The 27,979-nt window shown below is 45.3% G+C and overlaps 2 protein-coding genes across 4 annotated transcripts in view; one reads left to right on the top strand and one right to left on the bottom strand.

Annotated features, from left to right (window-relative positions):
• Positions 1 to 1,867, bottom strand: part of CRNKL1 (crooked neck pre-mRNA splicing factor 1) — a 60,088-nt gene extending 58,221 nt beyond the window's left edge. Inside the window, exon 1 of the mRNA XM_056567639.1 lies at positions 1,712 to 1,867. Coding sequence (XP_056423614.1) covers positions 1,712 to 1,759 — 48 coding nt within the window. The 5' untranslated portion in view covers positions 1,760 to 1,867. The remainder of the gene's footprint in view (positions 1 to 1,711) is intronic.
• A 140-nt stretch (positions 1,868 to 2,007) lies between these two features.
• Positions 2,008 to 27,979, top strand: part of CFAP61 (cilia and flagella associated protein 61) — a 337,213-nt gene continuing 311,241 nt past the window's right edge. For all 3 annotated transcript variants that reach the window (XM_056567635.1, XM_056567636.1, XM_056567638.1), the window contains exons 1-7: positions 2,008 to 2,178; positions 11,969 to 12,127; positions 15,529 to 15,682; positions 17,902 to 17,978; positions 21,052 to 21,119; positions 22,718 to 22,844; positions 26,933 to 27,065. In XM_056567635.1, coding sequence (XP_056423610.1) covers positions 11,985 to 12,127; positions 15,529 to 15,682; positions 17,902 to 17,978; positions 21,052 to 21,119; positions 22,718 to 22,844; positions 26,933 to 27,065 — 702 coding nt within the window. In that variant the 5' untranslated portion in view covers positions 2,008 to 2,178; positions 11,969 to 11,984. The remainder of the gene's footprint in view (positions 2,179 to 11,968; positions 12,128 to 15,528; positions 15,683 to 17,901; positions 17,979 to 21,051; positions 21,120 to 22,717; positions 22,845 to 26,932; positions 27,066 to 27,979) is intronic.

Raw genomic sequence — 27,979 nt, forward strand, 5'->3', positions numbered from 1 at the left:
AAGATGTTAGATCGCTGGGGACCCCCGCTATTCTCCAGGCTGGCAGTGACTTCCATCTTCCGCGTTCATGATCTGCCCCCTTTATTCATGTCTATGGGAGGGGTGTGACAGCTGGTACATAGCAGTCAGGCCTCCTCTCATAGACAAGAATGGAGGGGGCATGACGGCTGGCATTGCCAATCATCTGGCACCGAATGACAGGGATGCCACAGCAGGGATCGTGGGGGTCCCCAGCAGCGGGACCCCCATGATCTAACATCTAATCTCCTATCCTTTGGATAGGGGATAAGATGTTTACAGTGGAGTACCCCTTTAAATATGAGGTCTCTGGATTGCTTCTACAGTGCACTGTGATACTAATGTATTGCAGTGTGCTGTCATTTCCCCAGTCTCCCATTACACTGTTACTGGTGAGGTATATCAGGGCACAATCACAGCTGGGATAAACATCCTCACTAGTCCCCCTCCTCTATCTAACCTTCTAGATCAGTTTTCCCTCATCTGCAGCTCTCCAGCTGTTGCAAAACTACAACTCCCATCATGCCGGACAGATTACACCTGGAATAAGTGATGTGAATTGCAGTTTTACATGTGAGGGGAACACTGATCTAGATGCTGCAGTCACTAGGATTGGATTCAGCTACTGGGCCGCTCCATATCTCCACTGCAGCACCTAAGTGTGATCCGGGCATGCTGGGAGTTGTAGTTTTCCTACAGCTGGAGGTCCATAGTTTGCAGAACACAGTTCTAAGCTGTCTGACAGAAGGAGAGGGTGCCCCCTGTCTGCCCATCAGGTCACATAAATCGATACAGTGACCCCTCGACCTACGATGGCCCAGACATACGATCATTTCAACATACGATGGCCTCTCAGAGGCATCAACATACGATGCTTTTGTATGTCGGGGCCATCGCATAAACGGCTATCCGGCAGCGCTGACTGCTTCAGCTGCCACCGGATAGACGTTTACGGTGCCCCGTGTGGTCCGCTGACGATCACTTACCTGTCCTCGGGGCCCCGGCGCGTCCTCTTCAGGATCCTCTGCATCGTCGGCGCTCTCCATCGACGTCATCACGTCGTCCCGTCATCCAATAGGAGCGGCGTGCGTAGTGACGTGATGGCGGCGACGGATAGCGCGGATGCCGGGGAAGCAGAGGCCTTGCCGGAGCATCAGGGGACGCGGTGACAGCGATGGACGGCGACATCCAAGGCAGCGGTGACGAGCGGTTATGGTCCGGAGCGGCGGGGACACGTGAGTACAACTTCCTCTAACAGTGGTCTACAACCTGCGGACCTCCAGATGTTGCAAAACTACAACACCCAGCATGCTGGGTGTTGTAGTTTTGCAACATCTGGAGATCCGCAGGTTGTAGACCACTGTCCTATACTTTACATTGCACGGATCCCTCAACATGTGATGGTTTCAACAAACGATGGTCCGTTTGGAACGGATTACCATCGTATGTTGAGGGACCACTGTACTGGGTTGCTCATGGGTTACCATGCCGGTCCACTTTCAGGGAATGCTGGTAGATGTAGTAGCCAAAGATGGCTGATCACTGATCTAGAAGATCAATATGATAAAGTAATACCCCACCTAGATGTGATCACACTAGCGGTAAATAAGAGCTGGAGCCGCCGCACTACTACCCTCAGCATACACTACTCCTCAGCGCAGCTGCGGTTCTCCCACTAACCCCCTGTACACACCTTAGCGACTTTAGGGATCCTTTGCTTCCCCGCCGCAGTGGAGGCCATGATGCCGGCCGTTCAGAACACCCCACAGCGAGCAGAACCGCCGAGAGCACACGGAAACGTTACGCACACACGTTCTTCCGAACGCGCTGACGTCAGAGCGTACGACTACAGCGTCTGCCAGTGACCGTTCTCCCATCACTAGAGGCAAAAGTGTGAGAACGTTATGTGTGAACCACTGTTCTCCGAGAAAATGGCCGCCAGCATATTGCTAGTGCATAGTCTTTAGTACGGCGTCTCATAGAGTAATACCGAAACACGGACAAGTTGTTGGAGACAGTCACAGGAACCCGATTGGCTGCTTTACGCCCATTAGTTTCTATAGCAACCAAACAGCGCGTCCTATCAATAGGCTGTAGATCTACGCATTAATAACATTACTCTGCTTTACTACGTATCAGAGGACGAAGAGTCAGCACGAGGTAAAGAAGGGGCATTATATTTCCATTATTCAGTTTTTATACTGTCTTTGTGCTGTCATTTCTATAACTCATTTTTACAATATGTCATCACTAATTCACGTACAGTGACATCATTGTGCACAGTATCCCTGTCCTGTGACATCATTGTGCACAGTATTCCTGTCCTGTGACATCATTGTGCACAGTATTCCTGTCCTGTGACATCATTGTGCACAGTATTCCTGTCCTGTGACATCATTGTGCACAGTATCCCTGTCCTGTGACATCATTGTGCACAGTATCCCTGTCCTGTGACATCATTGTGCACAGTATCCCTGTCCTGTGACATCATTGTGCACAGTATCCCTGTCCTGTGACATCATTGTGCACAGTATTCCTGTCCTGTGACATCATTGTGCACAGTATTCCTGTCCTGTGACATCATTGTGCACAGTATTCCTGTCCTGTGACATCATTGTGCACAGTATCCATGTCCTGTGACATCATTGTGCACAGTATTCCTGTCCTGTGACATCATTGTGCACAGTATCCCTGTCCTGTGACATCATTGTGCACAGTATTCCTGTCCTGTGACATCATTGTGCACAGTATTCCTGTCCTGTGACATCATTGTGCACAGTATTCCTGTCCTGTGACATCATTGTGCACAGTATTCCTGTCCTGTGACATCATTGTGCACAGTATCCCTGTCCTGTGACATCATTGTGCACAGTATCCCAGTCCTGTGACATCATTGTGCACAGTATCCCTCTCCTGTGACATCATTGTGTACAGTATTCCTGTCCTGTGACATCATTGTGCACAGTATTCCTGTCCTGTGACATCATTGTGTACAGTATCCCTCTCCTGTGACATCATTGTGCATAGTATCCCTCTCCTGTGACATCATTGTGCATAGTATCCCTGTCCTGTGACATCATTGTGTACAGTATCCCAGTCCTGTGACATCATTGTGCACAGTATCCCTGTCCTGTGACATCATTGTGCACAGTATCCCAGTCCTGTGACATCATTGTGCACAGTATCCCTGTCCTGTGACATCATTGTGCATAGTATCCCTGTCCTGTGACATCATTGTGCACAGTATCCCTCTCCTGTGACATCATTGTGCACAGTATCCATGTCCTGTGACATCATTGTGCACAGTATCCCTCTCCTGTGACATCATTGTGCACAGTATTCCTGTCCTGTGACATCATTGTGCACAGTATCCATGTCCTGTGACATCATTGTGCACAGTATCCCTCTCCTGTGACATCATTGTGCACAGTATTCCTGTCCTGTGACATCATTGTGCACAGTATCCCTGTCCTGTGACATCATTGTGCACAGTATTCCTGTCCTGTGACATCATTGTGCACAGTATCCATGTCCTGTGACATCATCCTGTGCAGTATCCCTGTCCTGTGACATCATCGTGTGCAGTATCCCTCTCCTGTGACATCATTGTGCACAGTATTCCTGTCCTGTGACACTATTGTGCACAGTATTCCTGTCCTGTGACACTATTGTGCACAGTATTCCTGTCCTGTGACACTATTGTGCACAGTATCCCTCTCCTGTGACATCATTGTGCACAGTATCCCTGTCCTGTGACATCATTGTGCACAGTATTCCTGTCCTGTGACATCATTGTGCACAGTATCCATGTCCTGTGACATCATCCTGTGCAGTATCCCTGTCCTGTGACATCATCGTGTGCAGTATCCCTCTCCTGTGACATCATTGTGCACAGTATTCCTGTCCTGTGACACTATTGTGCACAGTATTCCTGTCCTGTGACACTATTGTGCACAGTATTCCTGTCCTGTGACACTATTGTGCAAAGTATTCCTGTCCTGTGACATCATTGTGCACAGTATCCCTCTCCTGTGACATCATTGTGCACAGTATCCCTGTCCTGAGACATCATTGTGCACAGTATCCCTCTCCTGTGACATCATTGTGCACAGTATTCCTGTCCTGTGACATCATTGTGCACAGTATCCATGTCCTGTGACATCATTGTGCACAGTATCCCTCTCCTGTGACATCATTGTGCACAGTATCCCTGTCCTGAGACATCATTGTGCACAGTATCCCTCTCCTGTGACATCATTGTGCACAGTATCCCTGTCCTGTGACATCATTGTGCACAGTATTCCTGTCCTGTGACATCATTGTGCACAGTATCCCTCTCCTGTGACATCATTGTGCACAGTATTCCTGTCCTGTGACATCATTGTGCACAGTATCTGTCACGATGCCGGCTGGCAGGTAGTGGATCCTCTGTGCCAGAGAGGGATTGGCGTGGACCGTGCTAGTGGACCGGTTCTAAGCCACTACTGGTTTTCACCAGAGCCCGCCGCAAAGCGGGATGGTCTTGCTGCGGCGGTAGTGACCAGGTCGTATCCACTAGCAACGGCTCACCTCTCTGGCTGCTGAAGATAGGCGCGGTACAAGGGAGTAGGCAGAAGCAAGGTCGGACGTAGCAGAAGGTCGGGGCAGGCAGCAAGGATCGTAGTCAGGGGCAACGGCAGAAGGTCTGGAACACAGGCTAGGAACACACAAGGAACGCTTTCACTGGCACAATGGCAACAAGATCCGGCAAGGGAGTGCAGGGGAAGTGAGGTGATATAGGGAAGTGCACAGGTGAACACACTAATTGGAACCACTGCGCCAATCAGCGGCGCAGTGGCCCTTTAAATCGCAGAGACCCGGCGCGCGCGCGCCCTAGGGAGCGGGGCCGCGCGCGCCGGGACAGAACAGACGGAGAGCGAGTCAGGTACGGGAGCCGGGGTGCGCATCGCGAGCGGGCGCTACCCGCATCGCGAATCGCATCCCGGCTGGCAGCGGAATCGCAGCGCCCCGGGTCAGAGGATGTGACCGGAGCGCTGCAGCGGGGAGAGTGAAGCGAGCGCTCCGGGGAGGAGCGGGGACCCGGAGCGCTCGGCGTAACAGTACCCCCCCCCTTGGGTCTCCCCCTCTTCTTAGAGCCTGAGAACCTGAGGAGCAGACTTTTGTCTAGGATGTTGTCCTCAGGTTCCCAGGATCTCTCTTCAGGACCACAACCCTCCCAGTCCACTAAAAAAAAAGTTTTCCCTCTGACCTTTTTGGAAGCTAAGATCTCTTTGACAGAGAAGATGTCCGAGGAGCCGGAAACAGGAGTGGGAGGAACAGATTTGGGAGAAAAACGGTTGAGGATGAGTGGTTTGAGAAGAGAGACGTGAAAGGCATTAGGGATACGAAGAGAAGGAGGAAGAAGAAGTTTATAAGAGACAGGATTAATTTGACACAAAATTTTGAAAGGACCAAGATAGCGTGGTCCCAACTTGTAGCTAGGGACACGGAAGCGGACATATTTAGCGGAGAGCCATACCTTGTCTCCAGGGGAAAAAACGGGAGGAGCTCTTCTTTTCTTATCCGCGAACTTCTTCATGCGTGATGAAGCCTGTAAGAGAGAATTTTGGGTCTCTCTCCATATGATGGAAAGGTCACGAGAAATTTCATCCACAGCGGGCAGACCAGAGGGCAAGGGAATAGGGAGGGGGGGAAGAGGGTGACGGCCGTACACCACGAAAAATGGGGATTTGGAGGAAGATTCAGAGACCCTGAAGTTATACGAGAATTCGGCCCATGGGAGGAGATCTGCCCAGTCATCCTGGCGGGAGGAAACAAAATGTCGCAAATAATCACCCAAGATCTGGTTAATTCTTTCTACTTGTCCATTGGACTGGGGATGATATGCAGAAGAAAAATTTAATTTAATCTTGAGTTGTTTACAGAGAGCCCTCCAGAATTTAGACACGAATTGGACGCCTCTATCCGAGACAATCTGCGTAGGCAACCCGTGAAGACGAAAAATGTGTACAAAAAATTGTTTAGCCAACTGAGGCGCAGAAGGAAGACCAGGAAGAGGGATGAAATGTGCCATTTTGGAGAATCGATCAACGACCACCCAAATAACAGTGTTGCCACGGGAAGGGGGTAAATCAGTAATAAAATCCATACCAATCAGAGACCAAGGCTGTTCGGGGACAGGCAGAGGATGAAGAAAACCAGCGGGCTTCTGGCGAGGAGTCTTATCCCGGGCACAGATAGTGCAGGCTCGCACAAAGTCCACAACATCCGTCTCCAGAGTCGGCCACCAATAGAAGCGGGAGATGAGTTGCACAGATTTCTTGATGCCCGCATGACCTGCGAGATGGGAGGAGTGACCCCATTTGAGGATTCCGAGGCGTTGGCGTGGAGAAACAAAGGTCTTTCCTGGAGGAGTCTGCCTGATGGAGGCAGGAGAAGTGGAGATCAGGCAGTCAGGTGGAATGATGTGTTGCGGAGAGAGTTCAACTTCTGAGGCATCCGAGGAACGAGAGAGAGCATCGGCCCTAATGTTCTTATCGGCAGGACGAAAGTGAATCTCAAAATTAAATCGGGCAAAGAACAGAGACCACCGGGCCTGGCGAGGATTCAGCCGTTGGGCAGACTGGAGGTAGGAGAGGTTCTTGTGGTCGGTGTAGATAATAACAGGAAAACTTGATCCCTCCAGCAGATGCCTCCATTCCTCAAGTGCTAATTTAATGGCTAGAAGCTCTCGATCCCCGATGGAGTAGTTCCTCTCCGCTGGAGAGAAGGTCCTAGAGAAAAAACCACAAGTGACAGCATGCCCGGAAGAATTTTTTTGTAGAAGAACAGCTCCAGCTCCCACTGAGGAGGCATCAACCTCCAATAGGAAGGGTTTGGAAGGGTCAGGTCTGGAGAGGACGGGAGCCGAAGAAAAGGCAGACTTGAGTCGTTTAAAGGCGTCTTCTGCTTGAGGAGGCCAGGACTTGGGATCAGCATTTTTTTTGGTTAAAGCCACGATAGGAGCCACAATGGTAGAAAAATGTGGAATAAATTGCCTGTAATAATTGGCGAACCCCAAAAAGCGTTGGATAGCACGGAGTCCGGAGGGGCGTGGCCAATCTAAGACGGCAGAGAGTTTATCTGGATCCATCTGTAATCCCTGGCCAGAGACCAAATATCCTAGAAAAGGAAGAGATTGGCATTCAAACAGACATTTCTCAATTTTGGCATAGAGTTGATTGTCACGAAGTCTCTGAAGAACCATACGGACATGCTGGCGGTGTTCTTCTAGATTGGCAGAAAAAATTAGGATATCGTCCAGATATACAACAACACAGGAGTATAACAGATCACGAAAAATTTCATTGACAAAGTCTTGGAAGACGGCAGGGGCGTTGCACAGGCCAAAGGGCATGACCAGATACTCAAAGTGTCCATCTCTGGTGTTAAATGCCGTTTTCCACTCATCCCCCTCTCTGATGCGGATGAGGTTATAGGCGCCTCTTAAGTCCAATTTAGTAAAGATGTGGGCACCTTGGAGGCGATCAAAGAGTTCAGAGATGAGGGGTAAGGGGTAGCGGTTCTTAACCGTGATTTTATTAAGACCGCGGTAGTCAATGCAAGGACGTAGGGAGCCATCTTTTTTGGACACAAAGAAAAATCCGGCTCCGGCAGGAGAGGAGGATTTACGGATAAAGCCCTTTTTTAGATTCTCCTGGACGTATTCAGACATGGCAAGAGTCTCTGGGGCAGAGAGAGGATAAATTCTGCCCCGGGGTGGAGTAGTGCCCGGGAGGAGGTCGATAGGACAATCATAAGGCCTGTGAGGAGGTAGAGTCTCAGCTTGTTTTTTGCAGAAAACATCCGCGAAGTCCATATAGGCCTTAGGGAGACCGGTTACTGGAGGAACCACAGAGTTACGGCAAGGGTTACTGGGAACCGGTTTTAGACAGTTCTTGGAACAAGAGGACCCCCAACTCTTGATCTCCCCAGTGGACCAATCCAGGGTTGGGGAATGAAGTTGAAGCCAGGGAAGTCCAAGGAGAATTTCCGAGGTGCAATTGGGGAGGACCAAAAGTTCAATCCTCTCGTGATGAGATCCGATGCTCATAAGAAGGGGCTCCGTGCGGAAACGTATGGTACAGTCCAATCTTTCATTATTTACACAATTGATGTAGAGGGGTCTGGCGAGACTGGTCACCGGGATGTTGAACCTGTTGACGAGAGAGGCCAAAATAAAATTTCCTGCAGATCCAGAGTCCAAGAAGGCCACAGTAGAGAAGGAGAAGGCAGAGGCAGACATCCGCACAGGCACAGTAAGACGTGGAGAAGCAGAGTAGACATCAAGGACTGTCTCACCTTTGTGCGGAGTCAGCGTACGTCTTTCCAGGCGGGGAGGACGGATAGGACAATCCCTCAGGAAGTGTTCGGTACTAGCACAGTACAGGCAGAGGTTCTCCATACGGCGTCGTGTCCTCTCTTGAGGTGTCAGGCGAGACCGGTCGACCTGCATAGCCTCCACGGCGGGAGGCACAGGAACAGATTGCAGGGGACCAGAGGAGAGAGGAGACGAGGAGAAGAAACGCCTCGTGCGAACAGAGTCCATATCTTGGCGGAGTTCCTGACGCCTTTCGGAAAAACGCATGTCAATGCGAGTGGCTAGGTGAATAAGTTCATGTAGATTAGCAGGAATTTCTCGTGCGGCCAGAACATCTTTAATGTTGCTGGATAGGCCTTTTTTGAAGGTCGCGCAGAGGGCCTCATTATTCCAGGACAATTCTGAAGCAAGAGTACGGAATTGTACGGCATACTCGCCAACGGAAGAATTACCCTGGACCAGGTTCAACAGGGCAGTCTCAGCAGAAGAGGCTCGGGCAGGTTCCTCAAAGACACTTCGGATTTCCGAGAAGAAGGAGTGTACAGAGGCAGTGACGGGGTCATTGCGGTCCCAGAGCGGTGTGGCCCATGACAGGGCTTTTCCGGACAGAAGGCTGACTACGAAAGCCACCTTAGACCTTTCAGTGGGAAACAGGTCCGACATCATCTCCAGATGCAGGGAACATTGGGAAAGAAAGCCACGGCAAAACTTAGAGTCCCCATCAAATTTATCCGGCAAGGATAGGCGTAGCCCAGGAGCGGCCACTCGCTGCGGAGGAGGTGCAGGAGCTGGCGGAGGAGATGACTGCTGAAGCTGTGGTAGTAACTGTTGTAGCATAACGGTCAGTTGAGACAGCTGTTGGCCTTGTTGCGCTATCTGTTGTGACTGCTGGGCGACCACCGTGGTGAAGTCAGCGACAACTGGCAGAGGAACTTCAGCGGGATCCATGGCCGGATCTACTGTCACGATGCCGGCTGGCAGGTAGTGGATCCTCTGTGCCAGAGAGGGATTGGCGTGGACCGTGCTAGTGGACCGGTTCTAAGCCACTACTGGTTTTCACCAGAGCCCGCCGCAAAGCGGGATGGTCTTGCTGCGGCGGTAGTGACCAGGTCGTATCCACTAGCAACGGCTCACCTCTCTGGCTGCTGAAGATAGGCGCGGTACAAGGGAGTAGGCAGAAGCAAGGTCGGACGTAGCAGAAGGTCGGGGCAGGCAGCAAGGATCGTAGTCAGGGGCAACGGCAGAAGGTCTGGAACACAGGCTAGGAACACACAAGGAACGCTTTCACTGGCACAATGGCAACAAGATCCGGCAAGGGAGTGCAGGGGAAGTGAGGTGATATAGGGAAGTGCACAGGTGAACACACTAATTGGAACCACTGCGCCAATCAGCGGCGCAGTGGCCCTTTAAATCGCAGAGACCCGGCGCGCGCGCGCCCTAGGGAGCGGGGCCGCGCGCGCCGGGACAGAACAGACGGAGAGCGAGTCAGGTACGGGAGCCGGGGTGCGCATCGCGAGCGGGCGCTACCCGCATCGCGAATCGCATCCCGGCTGGCAGCGGAATCGCAGCGCCCCGGGTCAGAGGATGTGACCGGAGCGCTGCAGCGGGGAGAGTGAAGCGAGCGCTCCGGGGAGGAGCGGGGACCCGGAGCGCTCGGCGTAACAGTATCCATGTCCTGTGACATCATTGTGCACAGTATCCCTCTCCTGTGACATCATTGTGCACAGTATTCCTGTCCTGTGACATCATTGTGCACAGTATTCCTGTCCTGTGACATCATTGTGCACAGTATCCATGTCCTGTGACATCATCCTGTGCAGTATCCCTGTCCTGTGACATCATCGTGTGCAGTATCCCTCTCCTGTGACATCATTGTGCACAGTATTCCTGTCCTGTGACACTATTGTGCACAGTATTCCTGTCCTGTGACACTATTGTGCACAGTATTCCTGTCCTGTGACACTATTGTGCACAGTATCCCTCTCCTGTGACATCATTGTGCACAGTATCCCTGTCCTGTGACATCATTGTGCACAGTATTCCTGTCCTGTGACATCATTGTGCACAGTATCCATGTCCTGTGACATCATCCTGTGCAGTATCCCTGTCCTGTGACATCATCGTGTGCAGTATCCCTCTCCTGTGACATCATTGTGCACAGTATTCCTGTCCTGTGACACTATTGTGCACAGTATTCCTGTCCTGTGACACTATTGTGCACAGTATTCCTGTCCTGTGACATCATTATGCACAGTATCCCTCTCCTGTGACATCATTGTGCACAGTATCCCTGTCCTGTGACATCATTATGCACAGTATCCCTCTCCTGTGACATCATTGTGCATAGTATCCCTGTCCTGTGACATCATCGTGTGCAGTATCCCTGTCCTGTGACATCATTGTGCATAGTATCCATGTCCTGTGACATCATTGAACTCATCATTCATGTACTGTGACATCATTGAACTCATCATTCATGTACTGTGACATCATTTTGTGCAGTATCCCTGTCCTGTGACATCATTGTGCACAGTATCCCTGTCCTGTGACATCATTGTGCACAGTATCCCTCTCCTGTGACATCATTGTGCACAGTATCCCTGTCCTGTGACATCATTGTGCACAGTATCCCTCTCCTGTGACATCATTGTGCACAGTATCCCTGTCCTGTGACATCATTGTGCACAGTATCCCTCTCCTGTGACATCATTGTGCACAGTATCCCTGTCCTGTGACATCATTGTGCACAGTATCCCTCTCCTGTGACATCATCGTGTGCAGTATCCCTCTCCTGTGACATCATCGTGTGCAGTATCCCTCTCCTGTGACATCACTGGACTCATTCAGTGGTGAGTTTTGCTATGGGGCCCTGTTGTTGCTGCTTACAACCTGGTATTGGGGACACTACATTGATGTCATCGTAAATGTGATATGTGGGGATGGACTCTTCATATTGTGTGGTTTCAGTAGGATGTGCAATCAAACTTCTACATCTTTATATATAACTCAACATATGTGTGTGTAGCTGGAGCTAATTCCATGATACTTAGTACACTTGCCACTTATATGGCGACTAAAACAATACCCTAACCCAAACCCTAACGCATCCCTTCATGCAAGGGTGTTTTTGTTTTGTTTTTTGTCTGAAGACCTATTCAAGTCTACAGAACTTACAGTACATCTCCTGATCACATTTCTCCCGGGCTTCAGAGATTGCCCAGGACTCTAAAATATTTTTCTGACTATGCATAAGGCAGGTGTGGTGCGGTTAGTGCAGGGAACTGTCAACTCCCAGACCATGCCAGAGAGACACATTGCTGGATCATAAGACATGGACCTGGACTTGCTTTGCCTTTCTTTTCATTCAGTCATGTTCCATGTGGTCATCAATAGTCATATACCTAATACTGAAATGAGTAAGGAGGAGAAGCTAGGTCTTGCTTTATTGATGTCATTATTGAACTACATTTCCCAGTTTCCCCTTAGGAGTAAAGTACCCAAATGTTGTATGCTATCTCTATCTATATTATTTTACTACTATACTGTGATCATTTATCTCTTATACTATATTCTTTCTCATACATTTTTCAGCTTCAGTTCCCCCACAATGACGATTCTAACCTCAGAAAGTGGTATAAGTGAAGAGGTGACCGTCAGGAGGACAGAGTCTCTTGATGTCAGTGACATCTCCAATCTTAAAACTGTCTCCACTCAGCAAGTGTTTGGAAATGTGAATGTCATATACTTACTGTAAGTACACCACAGGATTTTAGGTGTCTTTTTCTTTTTTCACCTTTACTTCTCTCCAAACATTCACACTTAATTTTGCAGCAGTGTCTATAGCAGTGTTTCCCAACCATTGTGCCTCCAGCTGTTGCAAAACTGCTGCTGTTGCTACATCTGGAGGCACACTGGTTGGGTAACACTGGTCTATAGACACTATTTAGGCCTATTATAGAGGGGGTGCTGCCCACTTGTGACCTGTATTAAAAGGGGTTTCCTTTTTATTTTATATATATATATATATATATATATATATATATATATATATATTTTGTTTTATTTGCCTATGCTACAGGGGCTGTAAAGTTAGTGTAGTTCATAATATAGTGTCTGTACCTGTGTGTGACGGTTTTCTCACAATTCTTCTGTGATTATCGCCCCAATATTTATTTTTAACAGCATACAAAATTACTCATGTCTTGGGATTTCCCAGGTTACAATGCGTCGAGACCTGACATCACTTGTCAGGTGATCAGAGGGAGTCTTTCCTGCTTCAATGGATGGAGCGACTGTTGGGTGAGAGAGTTCATTTAGCAACAGCTGTAGGCACCCTGATAAGGAAACACTGGTGTATTGCATTAAAGGGATCACATTTGTCTTTCAATGGGTGGGGTGGCTGATGTGTAGGAAGGAGGAAAGCGACCTCATTCTTAAAAAATAGGGAACTATGGGATGTGTAGTTTAGACAGGAAGTACCCAGGTCTGGTAGGTACGTACTAAAATCACCTTATGGTGGATAACCCCTTAAGCCTCTAGGAAATATCAGCCTCTCCCTGTGATGGTTTCCTTTTCAGAAGGCGTTGTTTTTTCTTTTAATATGGCCATAGATGGGAAGATCTGTCTCTGATGTAATGTATTTTCTTATTGAAAAGCATATTTAATTCTATAAACTTAGTCTAAAATTGACTGTACATATCAGGTAGAAATCACCCAAATTGCCACAATGTTGGCTAGAGACGCTTCCAGTGTAATGTGGGTTAGGGCAGCTGTCACTTGATGTCTGCTCGATTTCAGTTACTTTAGTCTATGTGGGAGAAAAGCCCTCGCTAGAGATCCATATGACAGGCCGTCAGTATCTGATCAGTGGGGGTCCAGCACCTGTCACCCCTATGAATCAGCGTTTTGCCTGAAAAAAAACGCAATTTCCTGCATCTGCCGTTTTTTCTGGCGTTTTTTTATTTGTGTGGAAATTGCATTTTTGGCGTTTTTCTTTTGGTACCCAAAATTTGTTGGGTACCAAAAAATTAAAAAAAAGGATGCAGTAGTGATGGAAAAAAATTTATTTAACAACATTTTTATTTTTAATAACAACATTTTTATTAGTTTTTAATAAAGTGTGTTTCACTTTTTTCTCTCTCTTTTTTGATTTTTTTTTAGGTAGTACTACTACTCCCAGCATGGAACAGACTGTTCCATGATGGGAGTAGTAGTACCTGTACTAATAGACATATCGCCCCGTGTGTCATTCCTGACACCCGACGCGATCGTCCATAATATAGCAGAGATGCGGAGCGGCTCTATGCAGCGCTGACATCTCTGCTCTGTACTCCGGCCAGTGATGTGAATGGAACATCACTCATTCATGTTTTCCGCTCAGAGTGGGGATTGGCCGGATGGTTGCAGCCAATCACAGCTCTCAGAGGGAAATATGAATGGGTGATGTTCTATTCACATCACTGGCCGGAGTACAGAGCACATCTCTGCAATAGATAGGACGGTCACGGCGGGTGTCAGGAGTGATACCGGCAGTGATCTTTCCTTAAAGGGGTTCTCCGGCCCTGAGACATCTTATTCCCTATCCAAAGGACCCCTGCAATCTTGTATTCGCCACCCACCTGTTTGAGCTGCATGCCACGGTGCCAGCTCACAAACAGCCGGGTGGCAACTACGGGGCCGGAGTATCTTGATGTCACGACTCTGCCCCCATGTGACATCATCCCCCGCTATGCAAGTCTATGGGAGGGGGTGTGACGGAACTTCCACTGAGGAATTGGATTCCACCACAAGAAAGAAAATGTTTTATTCTTTTGGTGGAATTTGCACAAAAAAGCCCATTATCAAATTTTCACAGCAAATTCTGCGTGAAATAAGTGCTGATTCCTGGTGGCGCAGATCCAATTTGAAAAATTCAGTGAGGAACTTACTTGCAGAATTTAGTCACTGTGATTATACCCTTAGAACGTTCCCAGAATATTCCAAGAAAGATTGTACGTCCGTCATCTGGTGACATTGATCTTGTATGGCCAGTCCAAACAACTGTGTAACGGCCAATATGGACTGAAATGTTCATAAATGTGTCTGTGAAATAATCGTTCATCGGATAATTATTCTTTCCAGAATTGTTGAGGCTTCTTCCTAGTTTTCTGTAATGGCTGTCCTTAGAAACAGTATATAGCAGTGTTTCTCAAGCACGGTCCTCAAGTACCTCCAACAGGTCATGTTTTCAGGATCCCATTGTTATTTTTTGTCTAAAACTAAAATATGTCCTCTTAGGCTTTGTTCACATCTGCATTCAGGCTTTCTGTTTATTTGTTCAGTCATCTGGTGCTGGATCCTGACACTCTCTGATGGAGATGTGGACAGGACCTTACCATTTATGTAGGTTTCATCATCTGTTGTAGGAAGTAAGATTTAGCAGCGCATATACTTATCAATAGCGTTTCCCGGAAAATAAACCATGAGTGCCACTTTATATACCTGAGGCCAGGTATTCACACTTCCATTTGAGGAAAAACCATGCCTACATACGGGGGCCAATGGTCTCACGATTTTGCTCGTAATACTTGCACCCAACTAGACAGTTCTGAGATAACTTGTGTCTACTAACAGGCAAACTATCAGAAAGTCTCTCCATTGTTGTAATTCCAGTAAAGGGGTACTACCTCAGCGTTGAGAACTTTTTGTTCCGAACGCTTGGAGAGGGCAGTGGGGGCCCATCACGTCACGCCCCCTTAATTCAAGTCTATAGGAGGGAGCGTGACTTGCATTGAGGGGGTGGGGCGTGACATCACAAGGGGGTGTGGCTGTGATGTCATGACCCCCGCCGCCCGCACCCATTGTTCTAAATGAACGCCGGGTGCTGCACTGAGAACGTAGGGTTCCCTGCGATCAGAGATCTAATCCCCTATCCTTTGAATAAGGGATAAATTGTCTAGGGGCGGAGTACCCCTTTAAGCAGTAAGCAGTTCCCTCTTTTGTTAGTATAGGTTTACCTAATGGCTTGAACAGTTTTAAATGTTCATTCAAATCGGCAGGATTTTACCATAGCGTGCTCTATACATTTTAAATGTGTTTTTTCATATGTTTTATTAATGCACAGTTTCACACATTTTATTAGTTTATACAATAAAAGGTCTATTCTTCTTCAGTGAAAAGTCCAACCTGGCAGTGACCATCAGTGATGAGAAGAACAATGTTATAGCTCATGCTTCTTTCCTGGACTATCCCAATTGGGATGTGACAGACCAAGCAGAATGGGAAGATTGGATGTATAAAAACTACCAAGAGACTGACAAATGCACAGTGAGTATAATCATAACGTGTGACGGAAGTATTATATGCCACATAACATGTATACTCCTGACCTGGCCATAAAAGCTTAGAGGAAATCGCCCATGGGCCATACCTGCTTTAAATATCTCAGCGTACAATACAGTCATTTTATTTTAAACAACTCCAGGGAAAATGTTAACTCCAAGCTATTTTATATGTCTATTATATAGTTATAGAAGACATTTTTTTTTACCTAAAGCGTAACTGGCTTTTTAAATGACTTTGCAATGGTAAAGGTTCCTTTGGCTCATCGCTAAGGGGAATATATAGAGCAGAGGGAAGAGACTTTTAGCTTCACTACTGCCCACAATCTATAGAGAGGGGAGGGGCAAATAGAGAAGAGGGATGAGGGGAGTACAGGAAAAGAGGTAGAAAGAAAGACAGAGATGATACATGCTTGTCCTACTCCAGAGCTGGATTCATGGTCTAAAATGCTCAGTTTCTGCTCTGTAATGTCCTCCATGCTGCTGCGAGTTCTAAGAGTTTGCTGCAGGGATGTGTTTTCTGTGTGTATATGGTATATGGAAGCCAAAACGTAGGCTTGTTTACATCCACTCTGATCTGAGCTCAGGGAACGATGACACAGAGAGGGAGCCTAAGAGGGATAGCCAGGGGTAAAAATTAAATATACAGGTTATATAATGGCCACAAATAGTGCTACACTTCATGTATACACAGCAGCAGTGTACAGAACCTGTCCCGCAGGCCAATCAGCTGATCGCCCTGGGTCCTTCTACCATCCTCTGCTCCCCTGCAGTTTCCAGATGAATGGGCATCCATGTAAAGACAGAGATGCCTGAAGTTATAGCAGAATGGGAGCTGCTTGCACAGAGCCGCTTGTCTGTTCTGGAAGGCCCCCCCCCCCCCCCCCCCCCCCCCCCATGTCCATGACGTCCATATGTCCTTATAGAAACCCAGTTGCTAAGACAATTGTTTATGATTGTTTCATAATGAGCTTAAAGGGGTACTCCACTTGAAAACATTTTCTTTTAAATAAACTGGTGTCAGAAAGTTAAACATATTTGTAAATTACTTCTATTAAAAAACCTTAACCCTTCCAGTACTTATCAGCTGTTGTATAATACAGAGACAGTTATTTTCTTTTTGAATTTCCTTTCTGTCTGACCACAGTGCTCTCTGCTGACACCTCTGTCTATTTTGGAGTAGGAGAAAATCCCCATAGCAAACCTGTCCTGCTACAGACAGTTCCTGAAATGGACAGAGGGGTCAGCAGAGAGCACTGTGGTCACACAGAAAGGAAATTCAAAAAGAAAAGAACTTCCTGTGGAGCATTCAGCATCTGATAAGTACTGGAAGGATTAAGATTTTTTTTTTAATAGAAGTAATTTACAAATCTGTTTAACTTTCTGACACCAGTCGATTTAAAAGAAAACTCGTTACCCCTTTAACTCGTTCATCGTTAAAGGGGTACCCCGGTGAAAAACTTTTTTTTTAAAAATCAACTAGTGTCAGAAAGTTAAACAGATTTGTAAATTACTTCTATTAAAAAAAATCTTAATCCTTCCTGTACTTATTAGCTGCTAAATATTACAGTGGAAATTCTTTTCTGTTTGAAACACAGAGCTGTCTGCTGACATCATGAGCACAGTGCTCTCTGCTGACATCTCTGTCCATTTTAGGAACTGTCCAGAACAGCATATGTTTGCTATGGGGATTTCCTTTTATTCTGGACAGTTCCTAAAATGGACAGAGATGTCAGCAGAGAGCACTGTGCTCATGATGTCAGCAGAGAGCTCTGTGTTTCAAACGGAAAATAATTTCCACTGCAGTATTCAGCAGCTAATAAGTACAGGAAGGATTAAGATTTTTTAATAGAAGTAATTTACAAATCTGTTAACTTTCTGGCACCAGTTGATTTAAAAAAAAAAAAAAAGTTTTTCACCGGAGTACCCCTTTAATGTTAGAGGTATCAGTAAATGTCCAATATAAGTAAATTAACTTGACATTTCCAAATGCTGAAGAAATTGCTATTATTTTGTAAGCTACAGTTACATAAAAAATGTTTCTTATGTTTGACAGTTTTGGGCCCTGGCCTAAGATTTATTATATATTTGCATGCTGAACCCCAGTGTTTTGTTTTATTTGTTTCTCAAGCAAAATATTACAGATGATATACATGCCAGCCGGGCCACTGTCTTATTTGTGATAATAGATTTTCTCTATTTCAGCCTTTGAACACTTTATTTTTACATCTTTTTGTGTCAGAAGATGAATTTTCATTACAAAGCATCAAAGAGATCATGAGGTTAGACATATGGTTTACTGCTTGTATTCATTCATGAGACATCACTGCTTTTGGTTAAAGGGTTCTCCTATATTACACATTTATATCATATTCACTTCTGCGATACTCACCTGTCAGGAGAGCCAGGTTATAGTGTCCCCCGTTCACCTCATCTCATTGGATTCACTGGAGAATTGGATACACTTGTCCATAAACATCTCCATTAAAGGGAGCCTGTCGTCATTTTCATGCTGCCTGAGCCATGGGTCCCTGTGGCTTCTCCCTGCCTCATGGGCCTTGATTGTGATAAACCTCTCCCCGTTTAAAGGAGTAGTGCAGCTAAAAATAATTTATCCCCTATCCAAAGGATAGGGGATAAGGCTGGGACCCCCTACGATCTCCTGAACGGGGCCCCGGCAGTCTGCTGAAAGCTGCCGTTCCGACCCCCGCAGGAAGCCGCAGCCGACACACCCCTCCATGTATCTCAATGGGATATATGGAGGGGGGGAATCGTGTATAGGAGATCCCAGCACTCGGACCCCCCGTGATCTATAACTTATCCTATTCTTCGAATAGGGGAGAAGTTATTTTTCACTACAGAACTCCTTTAGGTTTAAAGAGAAATCTATCATTTAAAGGGGTACTCCGCCCCTAGACATCTTATCCCCTATCCAAAGGATAGGGGATAAGATGTCAGATTGCACGGGTCCCGCTGCTGGGGACCCCCAGATTCTTGGCTGCGGAATCGCGCTATCATTACTGCACAGAGCATACTCCCTCCGTGCGTAATGAGGGGCAATACAGGGGCCGGAGCATCGTTACATCACGGCTCCGCCCCCTCCTGACGTAACGACCCGCCCCCTCAATTCCAGTCAATGGGACTTGCATTAAGGGGGCAGACCATGACGTCACGAGGGGCAGAGCAGCGGGACCCCGGCGATCTGACATCTTATACCCTATCCTTTGGATAGGGGATAAGATGTCTAGGGAGGGAGTACCCCTTTAATGCCAGCAAGGTGGGGTGAAGCTGCAGTTTACTTGTGGTTCAGGGGGCATGAATGATGACAGGTTCCCTTTAAATTCTGTTAGAGAAAGGCAAAGTAGGATATTGTTCTTTATCCTCATTGGGGTTAATAGATCCCTTAGGCTAGGTTCACACTGTGGAATCTCTGGGCAGAATTTCTTCCGGAGAACGAGCCGGCAGCACTAGGACTCCATGGACTGCATTGCTGTCTCCATAGATGAAATGGCAATGCAGTCCGTGCGGTCCTAGTGCCACTGGCTCAATCTCCGGCAGAAATTCTGCCTAGAGATTCCGTAGTGTGAACCTAGCCAAAGGGTCTATTCACATGGCAGAATTTCCGCTCTCAAAAGCTCCACCCAGAAATGCAATGCCATCTATGGGAACGGCAATGCAGTCCGTGCGGTCCTAATGCAGCTGTCTTAATCTCCGGCAGAAATTCTGCCCAGAGATTCCGTAGTGTGTACCTAGCCAAAGGGTCTATTCATATGGCAGAATTTCCGCTTGCGGAATTCCTCCTAAAATGAGAGCCCAAAAGACTTCTATGGGATTCTGAACTCCCATTCACACTTCTGAATTTCCGCTTGCGGAAATTCAGAAGTGTGAATGGGAGTGCGGAATCCCATAGAAGTCTATTGGGCTTTCATTTGAGGCGGAATTCCGCATGCGGAAATTCAGCCGTCTGAATAGACCCTTACACACCAGACCCAGTGCCGTCTGACAGACCCCATTGATTTCAATGGAGTCTGTTTGTTTTCCATCATACAAAGGAGTTGCACCTGCCACCAAATGGTACCACACTTTTGTACAATGCCCCCCATAGTTCAGTAGACATTTTATAGATCTGTCTGATGGCAGATTTCAATAAACTACATTGAAGTAATATAATGTATTACTGGGACAAGCTATCATGATGTCTAAAATGTAGACGACAAGTGCTTGCTGGTTTTCTATGATATATAACAATGGTCATAGGGGTAGCATTGCATTGCTCTTTTTTTACCAATGTTAAAATTAAACAGCTGCCTTTCTTGTCTGTGTCTGGTTACGTCAAAGCTGATAGTAGTAGTAATATGCAAAAATATGTATTAAACTATAATTTATAGCATGTAAATTATATCAGTATATCTGCAGTCATCCGACCTGTAATACAGTCCTTATGATCTGTGAACCTGCATTACCTGTAATGAGCATAAAGCATAACACACAACCTATATTCAGCCATGGAAAGAAGCGTGGCAGATCTCCCGATGTCTCCTTAGTGCCCTCTTATGATAAGCAGCATTTTAAGCAGCTTTTGATTTTCAAGTCTTTTCCTACTCCTTTACCATTTTATCTGTTATTTCTCTGTTAATAAATATTGAAAACATCTGTCGGCTGTGCCAGACAGGAGAGATTACATTGTATCAGCGAATTCCAGCCTCTTCATTCTAAGTCTTCACATGATTCACGTTGCTTCTCGGCACGGTCTCATAATTCACCTTTTATGTAATCCCCATGTGTATACACTTAACAGGATACATTGTTCTGCTTTTGCATATTGTGAGGCTTTTGGGAGAAGAACATCTGTTGCAATATTTGCTTTTGCATTGCATTTAGAGCACTTCTGCCTATCATTTATTATAGCACAATTTATTGTTTTGTTTAATTTTTTTTTAGAAAAAGGGAATTGTCAATTTAAAAAAAAAATAGCTTTGTTGTTGTTTATTTTTTTTATACATTGCTACAAAATAAAAATAAAAAGAGTAGACATAAGAGTGCATATACACACTAGATACCAAGGCATACATACAGGCTGGGTACACACTAGCATAATAGGGACAAATAATAAGGTAGTACGAATGTAACAATGCTTGTTATGCTAGTGTGAGCCCAACCTTAGAGAGAGCATCATATAAGCCTGCCCACTGTACAACATTATAATTCTTAGATAAATAAAATACAATTGTTCAGGACACAGGACCGGTTGGTATCCTGCATGCAATGAATCCAATGAATCTCCCTTCTTTTTGTTGTTCAGGTTTTTGGTTATTTATAAATCCTAATACTTTGTTACTTTGTTTTCTTTTGCAGAGCCGTGTTTAAGGCAGTTGCTGATCTCCATTTTATATGTCTAGTCACTCCACATAAGGTTACTTTAAGTAAGTCTGAACAGTTATTTTATAATAAGATTTAAAGGGGTATTCTGGCTTTACACATCTTATCCCCTATCCAAAGGATAGAGGATAAGATGTATGATCGCGGGGGTCCCGCCGCTGGGGACCCCCATGATCTTGGTGCAGCCCCCGGCATTCTGTGCCGGGCACTGCCTGCAAACAGGGACGTGATGTCACGGCCATACCCCCTCCATTCATGTCTATGGGAGGGGGCGTGACGGCCACCAAGCCCCTTCCCATAGACATGAATGGAGGGGGGCGTGGCCATGATGTCACATCCCCCTCTCTGAGGCAGTGCCGGGGGCTGCACCAAGATCGTGAGGGTCCCCAGCGGCGGGACCCCTGTGATCATACATCTGATATCCTATCATTTGGATAGAGGATAATATGTATAAAGCTGAAATACCCCTTTAACTACCAGTTTTTAAAGCGCAACCTACATGACTTCACAGAGCAAGAGCTCGCTCCGCTGTCTGTCTCCTCCGTGTGCCTGTGCAATGCTAGAGGCAGAGAGTGAGCGAGCTCTCTTCCTCTAGTGAATGCCGAAGCACCCAGCGTGTCTCCCGCACAGAGAAGAAAGAAGAGAAGAACAGATAGTGGACAGTGGAGCGAGCGCTTGCTCTGTGAAGTCATGACGGTCAGCACTCATGTAAAAAAGATAAAGGACGCATGCGCAGGGACCTGTGTGTCAACCACACAGCGGACCCAGTGCTGACATACAGGGAGTACTTTTATTTGCAGCCGCTAACAGACAGATAGGCGTGGCCAGGGGTTGGTGGCTTCAAATAAAAGCATTTTTTAAATAATAATTGCTGGAATAACAAAGGTAAAAGTAAGGCTGGATACATATTCTACACACCTTACACAGACCGTAGTTAGGTTAGATGGCCCAAACCCTTTGTCTTTGTACTCACTTTCATTTCCTTCTGTAAGATCACAAACCATGGGGTTTATGATATCTACATTATTGAGATCCCAATTTGTCGATTGGTATGATAAATCTTTAGCACGGACACATACTATTGTCAAGTGGAGTTGTCAATTTATCGATACATTTCTATGAGGAATTAAAGGGGTACTCCGCTGCTCAGCGTTTGGAACAAACTGTTCCGAACGCTGGAGCCGGCGCCGGGAGCTCGTGACGTCATAGCCCCCCCCCCACATGATGTCACGCCCCGCCCCCTCAATGCAAGTCTATGGGAGGGGGCCTGACAAGTGTCACAACTCCTCCCATAGACTTGCATTGAGGGGGCAGAGCGTGACATCATGTGGGGGCAGGGCTATGATGTCACCAGCTCCTGGCGCCAGCTCCAGCGTTAGGAACAGTTTGTTCCAAACGCTGAGCAGCGGAGTACCCCTTTAACAGAGAAACATAACAATGGATTGTTTTAAGAAAAGAAAACTCAACAGGAAGGAAATACAACTATTTATTTAATCAGACTTGTCAGGAAAGCTGTCCGATCCTTTAGAAGGAGAAATATAAGAACTCTAGCAGGAAGCAAACCTGCTGACATTGCTATATGTTCTAGTCTTACTGATTATTTCAATGTACTTAGTTTCATTTCTTTTTTTTATCTGACCAGCTCCGGCCTTAGCTTCTGTATTTGAACCTGTCAGATACACTCCAGGATCAAGGTTTACTGAGGAGTTTTCTATGTACATTTGTCACAGACACAAGCACTGCCCCCAGCTCCATATTCGGAAAGCCAGGTATTTTTATAAATGACTAAAATTACAGGTTGGTGGGATGAATTCAAAGGTTTTGGGCCCGATCTGTATAATGTGGAAGACATTTATATTGTTTTCCTGCTATGGTGCAATGGACCATGAGTTTATTCTGGACCTCCAAAAACTTGAGTGAATGTATTGCCTAGATTTTTTTTACATAATAATTCTTCTTTCTAATATGTTTCTATTATCTAATTGTAATTTTTTTTTAAATATTTTATTTACATCTTGGCTCAGTTGCTTTTAGCAGCATTTAGAGATATGTTTACAGCAAACTACATAGGCAACAGTAGACAGGAGATGTCCCATTCAAATGAATGGGACAGGTTTCTGGTCATACACTGCGACCTGAGCAGAGGTTGTTCCACAGGGAGGCTTAATTTGTTATGATCCAATCATATCTATCTACTGGTGTTCACTGTAATCCTGTCTCTGCTTATAAGGAAGGCATTGCTGGAAAGGGATCTATACGGAGCAGGAAGTCTCAATTTAGGCTTAATGATCAAAATGAAAACTGCAAGATTTCAGGATTATTTTAAAATATACATAGTAAAATCAAAAGTTAGAAAAAATAGCCCCAAAAATTCTTAGAAAATATATTTAACTTAAAGACTTGATAAAAAAAATAATAATTTCCTAATGACACATAGACTCAAGTTTTTGGACAGCCAACAAGGTATTAGTCTATTTGCTGGAGCCATCAAGATTTCAGTCTTTCTTTTACTTAAAGACTATTCTCCATCTACCAAAACATAAAAAGTCTTCCAATTCCTATTTCCTATGGTTACAGTAGATGAAAATGTGTTGCACATTTTTCCTTTTCTAAGATCCTGGCTAAAGTATAAAACAGCATGAATGGCATCTCCAGTATACACGTATAGGATTGTGTTTTGTAAACTTTTCTACGGAATTGCCTTTTTGTGAGGTGTTCACCACCAGAGGTCGCTGTAGCACTTTATATAATAAGTTCTGGCAGCTCGGCATCACAGAGAAGAAACCAAGCAGATACATTTCTGATATAATTTCACAGAATATAGAGGGGAATTTTATATATTTTTTTGCTTATTTTATGCGCATATATTGTCCCATGTGCGCCAAAGCAACTTTCCGTGCGACTTTTTGAAAGCAGTGGCTTTTAAGCAAATTTTTTTCAAAGCCCTAGGTAAGCAAGTTTTCAATATTTCACTTTGCAGTAGTAGGGAATTTATTATAGCGACATTCGCAAAAAAAAAAGTCGCACGGAAGTAAAAAATACTGCAGAGCAAAGCAAATACAATCCTGTCTTTTGAAAACCACTTATGTACGCAATATCAATGGGCCTGGTAAGGTATGTGAGGTGCTTTTCAAAGTTTGAATTTCTTGTGCAAAATTTACCAATGCCATGTGACATTTTGATAAATTCTGCGCACGAAAGAAAAAGCAAAGCAAAATATAAACTACTTATGTAATACTTTCTGAAGTAACCTTTGATAAATTCCTGTAAAAAAAAGAAAATGGCAGCACTTGGTCAACAACTTTTTGATCAAAACATGTCCCCCATCCACCACGCGGAGGTGGCCTCATATCGGATGGGACCCTAACATTCACTCACCTCAGGCTGGGCGACATGCTGGATCCACTAACAACCTAAAACCACCTCCTTTGAAAATAGGGGAGGGGATGCACGGCTACAGAGGGAGCCACTCCCCCCAAATTGCACAGCAAAAATAAATTGAGTAGTGATGGCTTATCCATATTTCTTCTTAGAAAATCACTCTGTGGTCAGAATTCAGGGAAATAATTTAGATTTGTTAATTTTTGAATTGTGACGTTAAGGTTAATGTTGGACAATAGCCCGATTGGCGATGTCCGGCTTTAGCCTTGTGTCTTGGTTGCTGTATGAGGACCCACCGGGTACGAAGCATGCTCAGCTCCTAAATGCTCTTCATATTGCGGGAGCGGGCTCAGGATGTACATATACATCCTACATCCTTAAAGCGTACCCTTCAGATCCAACAAAAACATTTTTTTTTAATATATCACTCAGTACCTAATCCTGACCATGTACATCTAATTATAATGTCTCTAGCACCTTTTTTTTTTTCTATTACAGTTTTAATTGAGCTCACTAGTCTGAAATCCTCTCGAAGGGAGGGGGCGTGGCCTCACTGTGCAGGTCTCCGCCCCCTCCCTCAGTATGCTGTCTGCTCACATCTCCCCTAGCATTAGCAAAACTACAACTCCCAGCTTGTCCTCACTGACAGTAGCGGGACACAAGCTGACAGTGGGAGTATTTTTCCTCCAGCTATGAGCCCTGCACTCACAGCTGTCAATCAAGGAAGTGTGTCCATGACATAGGTGATGACGCATGGACACAGCAGGACTAGTATGTGTCCAAGCAGGCAGGGGGGGTAGTTGGTTGACTGACTTTTTCAGTATGAAATACTGAAAATTTTCTAATGAAAGCAATTGCAAAACCTATTGGTTTTGTATGCTTTACAAAGGTTTTTGTATCTGACAGTGCCCATTTAAGGGGTTAATAAAAATTATTTATATTATGTTATATTTTAATATTTTAGTCTTAGATGTAAAAAAAAAAAAAAATGTATGAGAAATTTCCCGACTTTATTTGTATAGCGCCAGCTTTATTTATTCAGCACATATGTAGCATTTTGTATTTTACACTTTTTCAGAGTGCAAAAAAAGGATGCTTTTGTTCAATGGAAGTATTTGGTAATTCAGTGCCCTTCTCTTTTGTAATGCAATAGAACAGAAACTTAAAAATATAGGGGGAGATTTATCAAAACCTGTGTAAAGGAAGAGGCGTGAAGTTGCCCATGGCAACCAATCAGATTGCTTCTTTCATTTTTCACAGGTCTCTTTAAAAATGAAAGAAGCAATCTGATTGGTTGCTATGCACAACTGCACCACTCTTCCTCTGCACAGTTTTTGATAAATCTCCCCCTTAGGGAAATAAACAGAACTCTTCAGCTGTAATAGCTTCTAAAAGCTACAGACACTGTAGTATAGCTGTTGGTGGTTGCCAGATATATAAAATTGTCTTTTTATATCTCAAGTGTCAAGGAGGCGGAGCTGCACAAATGCCACAGCCTCGCACACCTCCATTATTAATAGACAGAACCCTGCATTTCAGTCAAGGAGGTTATGGGTTGTGATGGTGAGTCTGGAGGTACGCCAGGCTGTGGCACTTAAGCAGTTCGGCTCTACCTCCTCAACACTTGACTGGGGAATTAAAGATCAATTTTATAGGTTTGACAACCTCCATCAGCTCTGTGAAAGATACAGTTTGCTTTTATACAGTAACAACTATCCAGTGGTGTCTACAACTCTTAGCGGCAAATGCAGCTGACATATTCTCTTTAAGGGTAAGTTCACACGTAGCGCATCCACAGCGTATTTGATGCTGCAGATGCACTTCTGACTGCACCTAGAGTCAGCCTCCTACTTTGCCTGTGTGTTCTTTGTCTGCTTGTAGCACCAATCCGCCACTATAAGCAGACACAGAGGGAGCTGCAAGTCACATGTGTGCATGCGCAGTGTACTCACAGGCATTGCGGCTGCTCTCAGCCTTGTAGAGGGAGCAGCTGCAATGTCTGTGAACACACTGCGCATGCGTATGTGTGACTGGCAGCTCCCCCTATGTCGTATTGGTGGATTGCTGCTACGAGCAGACAAAGCAGGAACACATGGGCAAAGTAAGAGGGTGACTGTAGAAGTGGTCAGTTGTGCATCCGCAGCATCAAATACGCTGCAGATGCGCTACATGTGACCTTACCTTTAAGAAATATTTCTAGCATCAGCCATCCACAGCTAAGACATACCAGTACTAGAATTTGGATTGTTGGCTCAGTAGGATGCTGGCCCCAGCAAACATGTAACAAAGGTAAAATGCTGATTTAATTTCACTGGTTAATGCATAGACTAATACAGGCTACTGAGAAACATTGGAGGAATGATACGGACCCTAAATCTTTAATAACTACTCTTTCTTGTAGATTTTCCAGTCTAACTACAGTACCTGTTCAAATATGTAGATACTAATGTCTAACATTACCATTTTGCTTTCTTAGGGTAGAAGATCATGATGACCTCATACCAATTTTTCTGCGCCACAATGATACCCTGAAATCCACTTATGGAGAATATTTTCTGGCAGAACTTATCAATGCGCAGGATGAGCACAACCATGCCGTTGTTTGTGAGGTTTGTGAGTTTGCAATATTTTCTCCATAGTGACTGTGGCAGGATTCATAGCTCCCAGGCTAATCCTAGAATCTTGGCCTTAGCCTGGGTTAATGGTGGGTTAAAACTAATTGGAAATATTATTTTTAACCCAGCCATCATCAGATGCACCGTACATCAAAAGATATGTGAACTGATGCAATGATTTTACAAGCCAATGGTCAAGAAGATGGGGCAGAGCTGCTTTAGTGCCACACACTGGCATGCCTCCTCGCGCATATTCACCTCCTATTCCTTCCCTAAATGATGTAAAAAGCCTTGTATATCAGTCAAGGAGGGGCTGGGAGGTGAGGAAAGAAGGACAAGCCACACTTTGACACTTGAACAGCTAAGCCCCTCCTCCTCGACTTTTGATTGAGAAATAAAAAGGCAATTTTCATAGGTTTGGCAACAGCCATCAGCGCCAGGAAAGGTGTTGTTGCTTTTATAGCCTAACAGCTATATAATAGTGTTTACATCTTTTAGCAGCAATTATAGCAGACATATTCTCTTTAACCCCTTGAAGACACAGCCAATTTTTTTTCTTGTCTTCTAAGAGCCATGTCTCTTTAAATTTAGTTTTTGACATGAATAATTGTACTTTTAATGACGCCAAAAAATTTTTTTTAACATCAGTCACTGTGTGAAATATCTTTTATCAGAACTGTTTTCCTATTTATTGAACTTTTTTGATTTCTTTCATTCCATTTTTTTGTGGGATGTGATGTGACATTTCAACACACAGCGATACCACATATATTTATAAGCAAAATGTCCAGCGCAAATGTGAAGGAACTGGATGTTTATTCCAATAGCAAAAAAGACAAGGAGAACATGACAAGGTGACGCGTTTCGGTCCTAAGGCTGGGGTTTTATGTGTAAATTTTTTTATGGAA

The sequence above is a fragment of the Hyla sarda genome, chromosome 3 (assembly GCF_029499605.1).
Source record: "Hyla sarda isolate aHylSar1 chromosome 3, aHylSar1.hap1, whole genome shotgun sequence".
NCBI lineage: Eukaryota > Metazoa > Chordata > Amphibia > Anura > Hylidae > Hyla > Hyla sarda.